Source organism: Vitis riparia, chromosome 18 (genome assembly GCF_004353265.1).
Source record: "Vitis riparia cultivar Riparia Gloire de Montpellier isolate 1030 chromosome 18, EGFV_Vit.rip_1.0, whole genome shotgun sequence".
Classification (NCBI taxonomy): Eukaryota; Viridiplantae; Streptophyta; class Magnoliopsida; order Vitales; family Vitaceae; genus Vitis; species Vitis riparia.
The window spans coordinates 12,843,588-12,858,157 of record NC_048448.1 but is presented as its reverse complement, the minus strand read 5'-3'; the positions used below and the strand labels follow the sequence as shown (position 1 = coordinate 12,858,157).

At 37.8% G+C, this 14,570-nt stretch overlaps 1 protein-coding gene across 1 annotated transcript; it reads left to right on the top strand.

The window, feature by feature from the left end:
• Positions 1-910: 910 nt before the first annotated feature.
• On the top strand, positions 911-14,150 carry LOC117906524. The gene is made up of 3 exons (XM_034819562.1): positions 911-1,163; positions 1,638-1,726; positions 10,613-14,150. The coding sequence occupies exon 3, from the start codon at positions 10,716-10,718 to the stop codon at positions 13,776-13,778; it is 3,063 nt and encodes a 1,020-aa protein (XP_034675453.1). The 5' UTR covers positions 911-1,163; positions 1,638-1,726; positions 10,613-10,715; the 3' UTR covers positions 13,779-14,150.
• The last annotated feature ends 420 nt before the right edge of the window (positions 14,151-14,570 follow it).

Sequence of the window (14,570 nt, the reverse complement as noted above, 5' to 3'; positions counted from 1 at the left end):
CAAGGTGTGTCTCTGTTTAGGATAAAACAAGCTTCCAAACTACTACTTTGGTACTTAATAAAAGCGAAGTGGGTCCTTCATTTCCCAAAACCCCCCCTAAATTTATATTAGTCAAAACAATACACCTTTATTTTTATTTTTATTTATTTCTTAACTTTTCAACTTTCATTCCTCATGCTTCTTTTGGGGTTTAATTGCTGTCCACTCACCCCACTTTACCCTCTCATACAAAATAACCAAATCAACACTAACAATGAAATAAAATATTAGCATTACGAGAAGAGAAGAGACAGATGTATTAATTAGTGCTACGAGTTTTACTACTTGATTAATGTGAAGTTTAAGAATGAATATCATCGTGTTAATAACCTTTTTGTATTTAATTGCGAATGACTAAGTAAATGTATCAATTTAATGTTTGTAAAATTTTTTAGAAAAATCCATGAAAGAGTGGGAAGCTAAAATTTAAGAAGGGTCACACATGCAGAGCACACGTGAGTATGGGAGAGGACCGAGGAGAGGGACAAGGATAAGCTGCTCTCACAGTCTCACTTTCAACGAAAACCATCCCCACACCTTCCCTGTCACTCGATATCATCATCTCTCCCATCATTATAAAAAGCCACCCAAAAGCATCATTCATAGAAATTGACACTTCTCGGGACCCCTTGGGTGCACCCTCATGTCACTTTTACGGTTTTCGCCTTTCCATACTTTCACTTATCTGCTCCACTGCGCTTCCGCAACCGGTCAATCCGGTCACAATCAACCCGACCCGGGTTCCCGTGGCCACGTCGCTCGTGCGCACGTGCCAATCTCGTAAGACAAACCGACTGGAGAGAATTGAGAAGAAAATCAAAATTAAAAGGACAAAAAGGGAAACTAAAAGGTTAGAAGAAGAAAAATAGAAAATTAAAAAAAAAACTGTGTCAAGAACAAACGTTGGCTCTCTCTTTCTTCTGGTTCGAAAAGGCCACGCAGGGGGAGAAAAAAGTGAAAGCGAGGGTTTTTGAGGAAGAGAAGAGAGGAAGAGAAACTCGGAGAAGGGAGAGAAATTAGCTGAAAGTGAGGGAAAATTAGCGAGGGTTTGTGCGTGCTGTGATGTTGTGGGGTATTAATCACGAGTCTTCTGGCTAGGGTTTCTGTGTATTGAATAAAGGAAAGTAAGTTCATGAAAATAATTATCTCAATTTTCGCATTTAATTTTTTTTCATTAGTTTGTTGCCATTTTAGGATTAGCGGCTTTAATATCTTTTCTGGCGCATTTATTATTGTAATATTGATTGAATTCTTAAATCTCTATATATTGAGAGCACACCTCAGAAGACCGAAGCTATTCTCGGGTTTGTGACGTATTTTTATCATGTTTGGTCTTTAGGGTTTTTAATTCTAGGGTTTGGTTTTCTTCGTATATGGTATTCACGGTTTCTCTGCCTTGTTTCGTATTGTCATTATCTTTTATGAAAGCATAGCAACTTTAGATTGATTTTGATTGTTTCAAGGTGAAATTTTAGAAACTTTGTGTTTTAGGGTTTTTTTTTTTCCCAGTTTCAGTCGTGTTGTTCAATTACAATTTCCATTTGGGGTTTTGATTTTTGTTGTTTTGTTTTTGAAATATTTTCCTCCTGTTGTTTCAGGGCCGAGGTTCTTTTCATTTGGCATTGAGGATTGGAAAAATCTGGTCTTTTGCTAATATAACTTGATTAACAGTGCAGTGAAGTATCTGGTAATTGTTTATACCTTCTAATGGATTAAGGTTTTGATGTCCTTTTTACTTGTTTTGATGCATTGTTGTTAGTCAGCTGCATCCATTGAAATATTTGATACATTTGAGTGATCAGCATGGTTGAATAATAATATACTATGATATTGATTTTCTGAATTGGAATGATAGATCATTTTCTAAATCCATGTATTCTGCTGGTTAGAGAATTTTTAGTTATATTATATCATGGATCATTTTTGCTTGTCTTTTTTGGAGGAGGGGGTTGGGATTGGATACAGTTGGGTGGGTTTTTTGAGAATTGAATATAGAATGTGGTTATTACCGTTATGTGGACTATTTGCAAGATAATCTGGTTAGTTTTTCTAAAAATGTAAGATGCCATGTACGCTTGCTTTATTCCCAGCAATCTGAGGATTTATGCAGAAATCATGATTGGAATATTTCAGTCTTCTATTATATAATAATCACTTGATCAACATTGCATGATAGTGCATGCTAATTTTTTTTAAAATTTTTTTAGTAGCTTTAGGTTTTGCTGTCTTTCTTTGCATCTGTTGATGTGCGTTGTTGCCAGATAGTTTTTGTGTTCATTGAAGTATCTGATATGTTTTATGCATCAGTGTCATTAAATGATAATGCATTCTGACGTTGATTTTCTGAAGCCATGTGAGAATTTTTTTTTTAATAGCATTTAAGTTCATCAGTTAATGGTTATGAATGATAGAGCCGTGTCCTTTTTTCTTTTTTCTTTTTATTTTTATGTTTGCTGTGGGGGTTGGTGGGGTTATTGTTTCTACTGTTGAGGACAAGGGGGTTGGGATGTTGGGTTCTTGAATATTTAATATGGAAATTAGATATTATGGTTTGGTGGAGTTATGTGGCATCTTATGTGAATGCAGCCTACCCTCATTCGTAAGTTTTGGCTTAGTTGCTACTTTTATGTGGGATTTGTTTGCCTGTAAAATTCTTGTTTGTTGTTCTATTTGTTGTCAAAATTCATGTCAAAAGTAGATTACAACACATTTGAACGCTTTTTATTATGCCATCTCTAAATAGTTAAAACCCAAATTTCTTCAAACTATGCGAAAGTGTGTTTTTACTTGTCTCACTAATGTTTTCGGTCTAAATTGTTCAAATTATTAAGATGTCTGTTTGTTGAGTTGATGAACATTGTCAAGCATTTTTTTATTTTATGCTTTTAGAATGTAAACTTGCATGTTGACTAAATTAACTTAGCTCCATCTCATGTGGGGAATGTCTTAAAATGTAGCTACAAAAGCGTAGATGCATCTCATTTTCAAGGTTGCATGAGGTTCCCTGGGACACTGTTTATTCATGTTGAACTTGGACACTTGTGTGTGATGTATTGATTCTGTCGTAGACAAGTCCTTGTTGATCACTATAATCAGCAGGGTAGGATGGCAGGCACGCTTGTGTTTGGTTAATATTTTATAACTACCATGACAGAATTTCACAGGAAGCTTTAATAAATTAAATTTCGACCGTATAAATGTTATTCGAGTATGTGATTGTGATGATTCCTGAATTTGATACTCGCTTGATTTCTTTCAATAAACAAGATTGATAGCCCTTTCTGTAGGTACATAGCTGCGTGCTATGGTTCGTAATGCTTTAGTTCTACGATGGTTTTTCATATCTCAGTTTCTTAGTTTCAGTTACATGAATTTATTACTGCTTCAATATTCTAGCTACGTTCAGCTTTAGGAGTTAGTCTTGTAAAGGAAATAGGTATTTAGTGAGGTACTCTTTCTGTCTTTGGTTTAGGCTTATTATGGCAGTTGTTAGTTCCATATTTTTATAGTTAATTCAGTATCTTTTATTGATTGCACATATTTAGGACCCCAGGTGTGCCTAAAGTCTTCTGCTTGACTAAGTCATTCATGCAAGAGATTCCTCCTAGTAACCATCACCAAAATCCAGGGAGGTGTTCTTGAAGTCATGGTGGGCTGCACCACTGTTGATATCTGTAGATAGCCATGTGTTCTTTCATTATTCTCGACCCATAGTCTTTTCTTCCTTTTCATTGTCTTAGTAAAACTCCTGACAGTGATCATATCAATCCATAGTGGTTTGTGCATGATCTTTTGGATCAACTTTCTATACTTTTTCATTCTACTGGTGTTACCTCAAGTTTACATGAGTTTGTGCATCTTTTATTCTATCTTTTTTCCTCTCGTCTTGCCACTCATTTCTCTCAATGCTTTTTTTGCTGCAATCATTTACTGGCATTTTGTTTATGCTACAAAGTTAAGTTTCCCCTTTAAGTTGTCGGTGTTGATAATGCAACACCATGTAAGCAGTTGCACCACTGAATCCATCATTCCCTATTTTCATAAACTGCAGCTTCTTGATTTTTTTTTCCTGATAAGCAAAGAGAGAATCTATTAAAAGAACACCAATGGAAGGGAATGCACCCTACGTATGCAGCTTCTTGAATTATTGTCTCCTTACAATCCAATATAGTAAAAATAATGGTTGGATGAAGAGTGAAGGCCATATAATTACTGTCTGCCCAACATACTCCTTTCGCAGGGTTTGTGAAAGATGACGCTCTAAATAAAATACAGCTAAAGTTATCATTAATAGTTTTCTTTCTCCTTTTGTTGTCTTTAAACTTTAGGAATTGCTATGTAAGTCACAGCCATTCCATTCCGTTCTTGTACATGAATTTAACTTATGTACACTTACAAGAATTTAGAGAAAATGCAATAATGCGAGTTATAAGATACCATGAAATTCAAATTCAAGCTAAGCCTATTTCTTTGTATTCATGAGTTTATTAATCTCTTATGGATGTGTAAAACCATGGTAACAGCTTCTCATTTATGAGCTTGATTTACATAAGCTTATGAAACGTAGAGAAAATATGTTGATGTGGGTTATAAGATACTATAAACTTTGAATTTGAGTTAAACCTACTTCTTTGTATTCTTGAGTTTATTAATCTCTCATGGATGTTTAAAATTAGCAGCCTCTCTACTAGTGGATCTAACACACCTATGCCTTTCTTGTAACACTTTGCTTGTATATTTGGAAATGTTGTCCTCAACAGTTTAGAAAGAACAAATAAAAAATAAGTGAAATTTAATTAGACTGTGTAGCAACTTTTTCCAAGCAAGTTCTAATTGAACAATGCATTAAAGCTGGACTCTGCTTGCAATCTTATATTTAATATGGTCTATACATACATCTTATATGAATTATTGCATGAACCTTCTTTTAGGAAGCTGATTGAAGTACATGCTTTGGTTCCTTTTTTTGATGCACAGTTCCCATATTGATTTGGCTTATTGATTATCATCAAGGAATTGCCTCCTAATGAAATTTAAATGAAGAAAAAGAAAAATTGACATTGGCTGGTGAAATTTGTGGGACGTGAAAGCATTCCTAAGTGGAAAGTGTGAATGTTAAGTATGTGATTGATTCTTGTTGGAAAATATCTTATTTTTAGTCTTGTTGTAAGATTTAGTAGATTTATTGATGGACCTGTTTAAGATCTCATGAGTTTTTCCTTGATTACATTCTATTTTAAACCTTGTTCATATATCTAGCTATGATATGATGAAGTTATCCTCTGCTTCTAAATTTCTTTATTAGTTTATTACAGGTATAGGATTGCCTTTTTAGGGATCATTTGTCTTATGGAAACAATCTGAAACATTTTTATTGCATTTCTAATCTTACCAAGACCACCTTTATAACTTAGGTTTATCTACTGATGCCAGGGCAAAACTCTGTCAAAAATGTTAAATTGGTTCTGCTCAAGTCACCTCATCTTAGGCTATTTTTTAGGGTTGAAATTTTGACTCCATCATCATGATGTGAATGTCCTATGAGTGTCAATTGTGAATGGCATATTTCTTAATAGGATCTTTAAGGAGATTAATCACATCATACCATTTTTCCCTCCTTTTGTTAGATTCTATGGTGCCTCTTTCATTAGTATAGGGGTTCAAACTATCATCATAAACTTAATAAATAAAACTCAAATTCTGGTATTTAAATTTTAGACTTGTGTCATTTTTCTTTATGGAACTCTAGGATGAGGTTTGAGGCTTTTAATGTCCTGGATTTCAGAGGAAGTGCGGTGTTTTGGACTCCCATAACCAGAATTACAGCTTTTTGGACTGCTGGGAGGTTAAACAATGTCAGCTCTTAGATTTATGGAAAACTTGATGAGATTTGGTTCTTCTATGTTAATCTTTCCCAGTCAGGATTCCAATTGGTCATATGCATATGTGATAGTACTTAAAAAAAGTGGCATGTAGACCCAGAAAATCTAATAACAGGCGATGGAGAAGTTGTCCTTTTGTGATTTGACTCTGCTTGTTAAACATGTACCAGTTGTATGGTTCCAGTATTACGTGTGAACCACCTGTAAAATTTACCTTAATTTAACACTAAATTGATTTTCCATTGAACACAATTGCATGAGGTGAGTGGACCCATCATGGTTCACTTTGGAAATATGAAACATCCCCCGGTTATTGGCCTATTGATATGGATAATATGTGTTGGCCACAACTTAGTGTTTTTGAATGTGCTTTATGATAGGGTTTCTGTGGATCACCTGTTTCTTCATTCTAATGCATGGGATCAGCTGGGTAGTGCCTATTTTATGACTCTGATGGAGGGCAATTTCTGAGACCTTGGTAGAGGGCATAGAGGGACTTGTTTATGCAGGTTGTATTTAGAAGAAGGGGAATGTTAGAATACTTGAAGGTAAAAGTTGAACATGTGAATTCTATGGGACAAAAACTAGTTTCTTTGAAAGAATGTCTTTGAATTTTTGGACAATTATTCCTATCCTAGGCTCTGAGATCAGTACTCAATTGGTTTGGGAGCCTTCTTCCGATGGCATGAAGAAACTTAGCTTTCATGATTGTCCTTTAGGAAAACTTTGAGTGATTGGTATTGGATGGATTTTTTGATATTCAAAGGGGGGAGTCTGCTCTTGTTTTCAACCTGGTGGTTGATGAGTGATGGTATTAAAGCTGTATTGCTTGGTATGCTAGGTCGTCCCAATAGAGTAGCTAATCATGGTGGGACATTGCAAGGGGAAAGGAGATCCCTCAGTTATCATGAGCTGCATGAAACGGAAGAGAAGAAGATGCTACAGATAATATCTTGAGGCGAGTGCTGGATAGGCTTAAGTCTGAGTCTATTCACAACTGTAGTGATGAGGTTGATATAATTTGAATGAATTTTTTTATTTAAAATGGAGCTCTGCGATTGGATTATGGATGCTGCCAGTTCATGAAGTTAACTTGTGCCTTGCTGATTTAATGAGCAGTGGCTGGCACATTTTCAGTCTGTTGTGGACACATGTACATGCAAAGTGTAAAGGTGCTGGTTGATGTCAGACGTCAACCATTATCAGCACTCTTCATAAGATAATTTCCAATTTTGAACAGTTCGAAGCTTTTTTCTCTTATTCCATACAAGTTTCATTCAGTTGGCACAGTCCGAAGAGAAAAGTACAATACAGAAGAAGTTGTGGCATTATGATATGCCCGAATAATCTATTGAGTGTTGTGGACTTTCTAATGCTCATCTACAACATATATTTGAGCATTAAGTTCCATAATTTTTGGTCTTCCCCTTGTATTTTGGTTTTGTTGACTTATGTGATATCCTTGGGCTGAGTTGTGCCGATATCTCAATTCATGGCTTCTTACCATCTATTTGTTGATCTTTTAGATACTTGATAATTTAAAATGGCCCTGCACGTTCATATTAACATTTGCTGATGTTTTTAAAGTATTTAATAACCTGCGGAACCTTGAAACACTGGTATTACTACCTCACTTTGAGTGTGAGAGTTTTATATGAACAGGGGACCCTGTTTTATATCTTTAATTGTGTAGCAGTTTCATGGATTGAGTAAGAGACTATTGCTTTGCTAATCATCACCAGCTTCAGAGTCATAAAATTCACTTGATTTTTCCCTGGATAGAAAGATTCACGTGCAGTTAGCCTTAAGTAAATGAAATTTGATATTTCATTATCAGTTACCAGAATATTAGTGTATTTAATCTGACAGTCATGATTTGACGAAAGCTAGCTAATGTGTGGAACTTGGATTCTCAATAGATCTTTATCTAGTTATTATTTTAAACAGTGTTTATGTTGCGTCTTGTTGTTTTTAGCTTTTTTCTCTTCCATTTATTTTCTAGGTGCTGCTTGGTCTTTCCTTTTTTGGGAACCAAACCGTGCAAATCCTTTCTTCTATCATTTAATTTCTTTTCCAATGAATTCTTGCTTTCCTATTCTACAGCAATGATTTTTTGTTATTACTTCACTGAATAAACTGTAGCCATTGAATTAATTGTTCAAACAAGTTACACCAAAGGATACACATTTATTTGTTTGTGATGTGGTGATCAGCCACACTGGAGCTGAGACTCCACCCAGGCTGCTAGAAGCAGCAGTCCCATTGGAAAACTTTGTAAGAGTGAAAGCCTGTGAAGGAGCGATGTTGCTGATTCAAGATTCTAAAAATTTACTTGCAAGTTTTTATCTTAAGATTTTTCTTGTTCATCATTTAATACCTATTTATGTGCTCTATGAATTGGTCTCTGTAATGATCAATGCTATGAAAATTAAGTTGCAAGGATTGCTTGAATGTTGCTTGGGTAAATTTTTGCCACTGTACTTGTAACTTCTTGCTCAATGTTCTGTTTGTTGTGAATTTTTTTCCTCTGGTCATCACTTAACATCTATTCACATCTTTTACCTTAAAATGCACTAGTTTCATTATTCATGCTTTATGGATGTTGCCTATGTAATTATGCATATTAGTGAGCAAGATGCTGCAGTTTCAGTGATTTTTATCATTGATAATTGATGCATTTATGCCACTTATCCAAGACTCTAGACTATATATGCTTGGATTAGGAACTTGAGCATTTTGGAGAATTGCCTGTAGTTGATATCAAAGCTTGCCATAGATGTAGTACTTGAATTTATGTTGGTTGTGATACATAAACACACAAAATGAGAGTTGCTGAACATAGGGAAACAGAAACTTTATTTGATATCTAGATTCACCAAACAGTGGATGAATAAATAGATAAATCACACTATACCTAAAACCCAACAAAGAGAGTACTTATGGTACATGGTTCTAACTCATCCTAACTCCAGCACTTGCTTAGTCTCTGCCAATTTGAAGTCTAATATTCTCCATATGCTTGCAATATTCATACACCTCCTTTCTCCTTTGTGGCTTCCCTTATCAGGACATTTGGTAAATAGATCTGTGCCTTGATTCTCTATTCTGTAATATTTTTGTGTTTGCTTGTTCTGCTGGGCAATTGATGTACACTCAAAGTAGGGGCTCTCTTGAGTGGGTAGACAGTAGACATGATATTCTCATGAAACATAGCATGGCCGTCTGTACTTTCATATGTCCTCTGTGTGGTGCATGATTGCAGGATACTTCCCAAGCATTTGGATATCGCTTATAGGTCATTTGAGTATGCAAGTTTACATGTGGTCATGATTGTCAAATCTGATTTATACATACCATTTTTGTCATTTTTACATGATATTTAATGTTCTTTCAAGTTTGAATCATTAAACCTTGTATGAGCAATTGATTTCCTATGAGAAAATGTTGGGTTGCTCAACTTTTATGAACCTGTTCATCTTGATAAGTGATTTGAATCTGAATATGGAATTGGTGTTGGTATATAAACATATTACTGATTACTTCCTTATCCAGTGGGAACAAGTTTTATTTAACATTTTATGTCAAATTTTGAGATGGCTGCAAAAGAGCATTGAACAAGCTCCTGTGAATAGGAGATTAAAAGTATTGGATCTATCACAAGGCTCATGAAAACTACACCCAATGTAAAAAATCAGTCTCTTACAAATTCCTAGTGCCAACTTAAACTAGAGATGTATCGAGAACACTCCTGTCACAACTCATAACTCTGAAAAGAGTCTTGCACCAGATTCTTTTCTAAACATGTTCTCAGGCATGTAGGACCCCTCAACTTTCGAGACACTAAAATACCCTGCACCCAATCCATTTTTATTAAGTTCCAGGCTCAGATTCTTGTTTAACTTGGAGATTAATATTTTATGTGTGATGGAATAATGATGGGGAGAATGGCTAGCTAGCTGTAGTAGGTTGTGACTATACAGCTGAACACATGTTGCCAATGTCTAAAGTGACACTCAATGATTATGTTTGTTTTCTGATCTTCCAGTGAATTGCATTTTTTGCCATGAATCATTTATTTTTCTGTTAGTATTTAACAAGATTGTATTTTTTTGGTAGGCAAAGATCAATTATATTAAAAGCCCCTAACAGAGGGGCACACAAAATGTATACATGGTGCATGGCACCAATAGGCCAAACATGGTTAAGGACTGCGCAAAAAACAACACCCAGGCCTTACTTAGAGCTCAGTGAATCAATAAAATCAATCTTGGCCTAACAAGATTGCATTGCCCCTCATTTAGTTCTTATATTTTTGTACCAACCTGCATCATGTGCTAAATAATATTTTACTAAGATTAAGTTAATTAAATTATTAGATAGGACATGATGCCCCTTGAGTGATGGTAATGTACTTTTGGTGTTTGAAATCTGTTTATTAGATCTGTATTTATTTTGATGCTGATGTATTAACCTCTAGTGACTAGATTGTGTGAGACATAAAAATGCGAACTTGCATAAATATGTTTATCATATTGAAGTACAAGTGCTGTATTTAAGTTCCTCAAACGATAATATCTTGCATCTTGCTTTTTTTTCCTTTTTTTTTTCTTTTTCTTTTTTCTTTTTTGTTCTGTTGATCTCTGTATACTGTTCGACTACATTTTTAGGTGGTTTATATTAATGTTCTGCAGGGTATCTCATAAATCTGCTGCAGCTAAGATGGATAAAAAAGTATTTACTTGTCACAAGGACTTCTTTCAAACCTGGAAGAACTTGACTAATATCTGAAGCACTATGACGCTCGAGGACTTCTTTACCCTTACTGAAATGAAAGATGGGCTCACAGCCCCTGCTCGAGTTGAGGAGTTGGTTACTGTGATGCAGAAGGAGAAAGATTGTGTTGTAAAGAATGTTGGTGATGCTACCAGACAGTGGTCTACTGTTGCGAGCACCATAGCAGCCACAGAGAACCAAGATTGTCTTGATCTTTTTATTCAGTTAGATGGACTCTGGTTTATAAATAGGTGGCTCAAGGATGCTCAGAAGTTTGGTAATGACCCAAGTGACAGCTTTGTGGAAGAGTCAATCACTGCTCTATTAAGGGCACTTGAAAAGCTTCACATAGACAATGAGAAGTTAATTTCTTCTGGAATCGGCATTACTGTGAAGAATCTTCTCGGCCATGATAGCTCTAGGATTCAGGATAGGGCAAGAGCCTTGTTTGATAGCTGGAAACAGAGTAAGGACTGTGATGCAGTTCACCAGGATGTTGAGAAAGTTGGGGCATTTTGTGATGATGGGATCATAGTCAGTGCAAAGCCCACTGGGGAAAGTGGACTGCCAGAATGTTCTGCCATGGATACTTCTCTTTCCAAAGAAAGTGCTAATGTAGAAACTCATGTAGCAGACACTGCTAGGGATGAAATTTTGCAGTCAAGCTCAGATGGCGTTGGACCAGATCGGAGTGAGACCGTACAGATTCAAACATCTAACAATCAGGTTAACACTGACATAACTTTAGACCATCCGAACATGGAGGTTGAATCTGCAGATCCTCCTCCCCACTCTGTCATGCTAAACCCTGTTCAAGAAAATAACCTCTCTATGAAGGAAGAATCCCCATTATGCCCTTCAGAAGGAACCACCACTATCAAGACTAGTTCATCAATTCCAGCAGAAGGAAATTTTGAAGGGAACTCAGGTGTCCCCAAAGTGAATGAGTTCACTGATGATGAGAAGCAGATGCACGAAATGAATAGTTCCCCAGACCATTTGGGGAAGGAATTTTCTCCAACCTCTACTACACTGGAGCCCAGAGCAGTTTCTTCAAGTGGGGCCACTGCAACTGCTGGGAAGCCTGTGGTGGAACCTGCTTCACAAAATGTTGCTGATGCAAAAGCGGGTGACTTCTCTGAAAAATCTAAAACGCTTGGGTCTGAACCTGAGAGTGGGAAGGATGATATTGGTGTTCTAAGTCATTGCAAAAGTACACTTGTCTTCAAGACTACAGGTGAAGGTGGTGAAAATTGTTCTAATGTTTTGCAGGATGGTAATGACGGTACATTGGGGAAATCTGAGGATCCAGAGACTTCTTTTTCCAGGATGGAGGACATTGGAGGGATCAATGAAGATCAGGGGCATGCTAGTGATGGGTGTGACGATGTGGCAAATGCTTCTGATTTCTCAAGATTAGCAATGGAGGGTAAAGGGTCTGACATGATTGACAAGAAGTCTGATATTGAACTTGAGTATGGCATGGTCGATCCTCTAGAACTTGCTCGAAGAGTTGCAAAGGAAGTGGAGAGACAAGTGGGGGATTTCAGAGAACCATTCTGCAGCTCATCTTCAGAGAAAATCTCAGAAGGTGGAATCAGGGTGCCAGATAGTCCAGATTCCATAAATGGAAAGCAACACCAACCCATGGATGGCCCACCAACCGAGGTGCCAGCTGGACAAATTACCCCTGTCGACGCATTGTTGAAGGAGGAGGAGCATTTAAACTCACAAAACCTAGATGTGGAACCAGAAAATTGCATACCTGATGTTGAATCCTCTCTGGTGACAGAAACGGCGCAAGGACCAGAAGTTAACACAGAGAAAGGTGCATGTGATTTTGATTTGAATCATTTCGATCTGAATCAAGAAATCGTCCCTGAGGATATGGATCGTCCTGTGAATCCCATTTCTACCCCCGTTGCTGTTGTGTCCGCTTCAAGGGCGACGGCGGCTCCTGGTTTGCCTGTAGCCCCTCTGCAGTTTGAGGGGACTCGTGGATGGAAAGGATCTGCTGCAACAAGTGCTTTTCGGCCAGCATCCCCTCGCAGAATACCTGATGCTGGTAAAACACTCTTAACTGGGGAAACCTCCAACAGTTCTAAGCAGAAGCAGCAGTTTGATTTTGATCTGAATGTGGTTGAGGGTGGAGACGATGATCTGATGTTTCCAGCATCATCTGGTTTCCCATCAGGAGAATCTTCAGTGGAAGTAAGTCCTAAGAGATCAGATAGGCTCAAGTTGGACTTAAACCGTGTCAGCAATGAGGGTGATGCTCCACTGTCAGACTGGAAGATGGAAGGACCGACTGTTCACTACCGGAATGGCCACCGCAGCCCATCTCCTGCCTTTTCATCCTCATCATCAATGCAGTCTTCCATGAGGAACATTGATTTGAATGACAGACCATCTTTGCAAAACAATTCTTCAGATCTTCAGCCCAATCCTGGAGGACTCAAACAAGATGAACCTGTCATTTCTCTTTTGGGAACTAGAGTGGGGGTCAATAGAAAAACTGTTATGCCTCAAACACCATCCTACCAGCCCAACGGAAAGGCTCCAGAGACTGCAGTGGATGCTAACTTGGGAAGAACAGGTGGTATTTTGGGGATGGGACCGCCGGGGTCTTATCCACATTCTCATGTTCTAGGATACAATGGTCTTACAACAGGGGCGCCGATGTCATTCTCCTCGCCCATGTATGTACCTGGTGGCTCGATACCATATATGGTGGATTCTAGAGGAGCTCCTGTGGTACCGCAAATTATGGGCTCTGCATCAACGGTAGCCCCTTCATACTCTCAGTCACCCTTCCTCATGACCATGAGCGGTGTGCCGTCAGGTATAAATGGGGCTGGGTTCTCCCGGCCTAATTTTGATCTGAATTCGGGCTTCATAGTTGATGGAGGGAACAGAGACACAGGGGTTTCAAGGCAGCTTTTCATTCCTGGTCAGAGCGAGCAATTGAGGGGCAATTTGCAACCTTCCTCGAGTTCAGGGCTTGGTGGGAAAAGGAAGGAACCTGACGGTGGGTGGGAATCCTACCCGTTTAACTACAAACTTCATCAACCACCATGGAAATAGGAAAGTTTTCATTTATCAGAGGCAGGCTTTCCTCTCGGATCAGTTTAGGAAATGCACAGAAGAAACACATTGATGCTTACATAGCTAAAGATGATCCAGAAGAGTAGGTAAGCCAGTTGCGTTTTTTTAGTGGGAAAAGGGATTAGTAGAACCGAATAAAACTGGGGGAAGGAATTTATGGATGTAATCTAATTCATGAGATCTATTGTGGAAGAAGAAAAAAGAATTAGGTTTATTGTTTTCATTTTGGTTTATTTATTTTCGTTTTCTATGTTTCATAGGCGCCATTGCAACCACAGAAAGCTTGGTACATGTAGTTGTAATTTCTCTCCCATATATATCAAAGAAATTTTAAGGAATGGCCTTCCTTCACATTGCTTTTTCTGGTGCTTGTATAATCTCTCTCCTGGTATAGAAAGCTTCAGAGTGAAAGGAGTTGCCTACTTTATAGAAGCAGAGACGGATTGTTTTTGTTCTCTTGAATTTGACCACAGGTTCTGCTAGGTCTGACTTCATCACACAATGGGAAGTCTTTTTGCTGCTCAGTGGTTGCCTGCCAGGCTTGTTGAGGTTAGGACCGTGGAGATGCACATCAAATTCTGGGTTTTTTTTAACTTTTTGTTATTGCATCCTCCCCTCCACCCACCCCCCATGACACTCTCCACGTCTCAAGGAATGCCTAAGCTCCTCCCTTATTCATTTTATGGCTCCTCTCTAGCTGTCTACGGATCTTTGTTGGGCTCTGGATTGGAGGACCTCCCCTCGCCACAATGTGAGAGAGAGAGAGAGAGA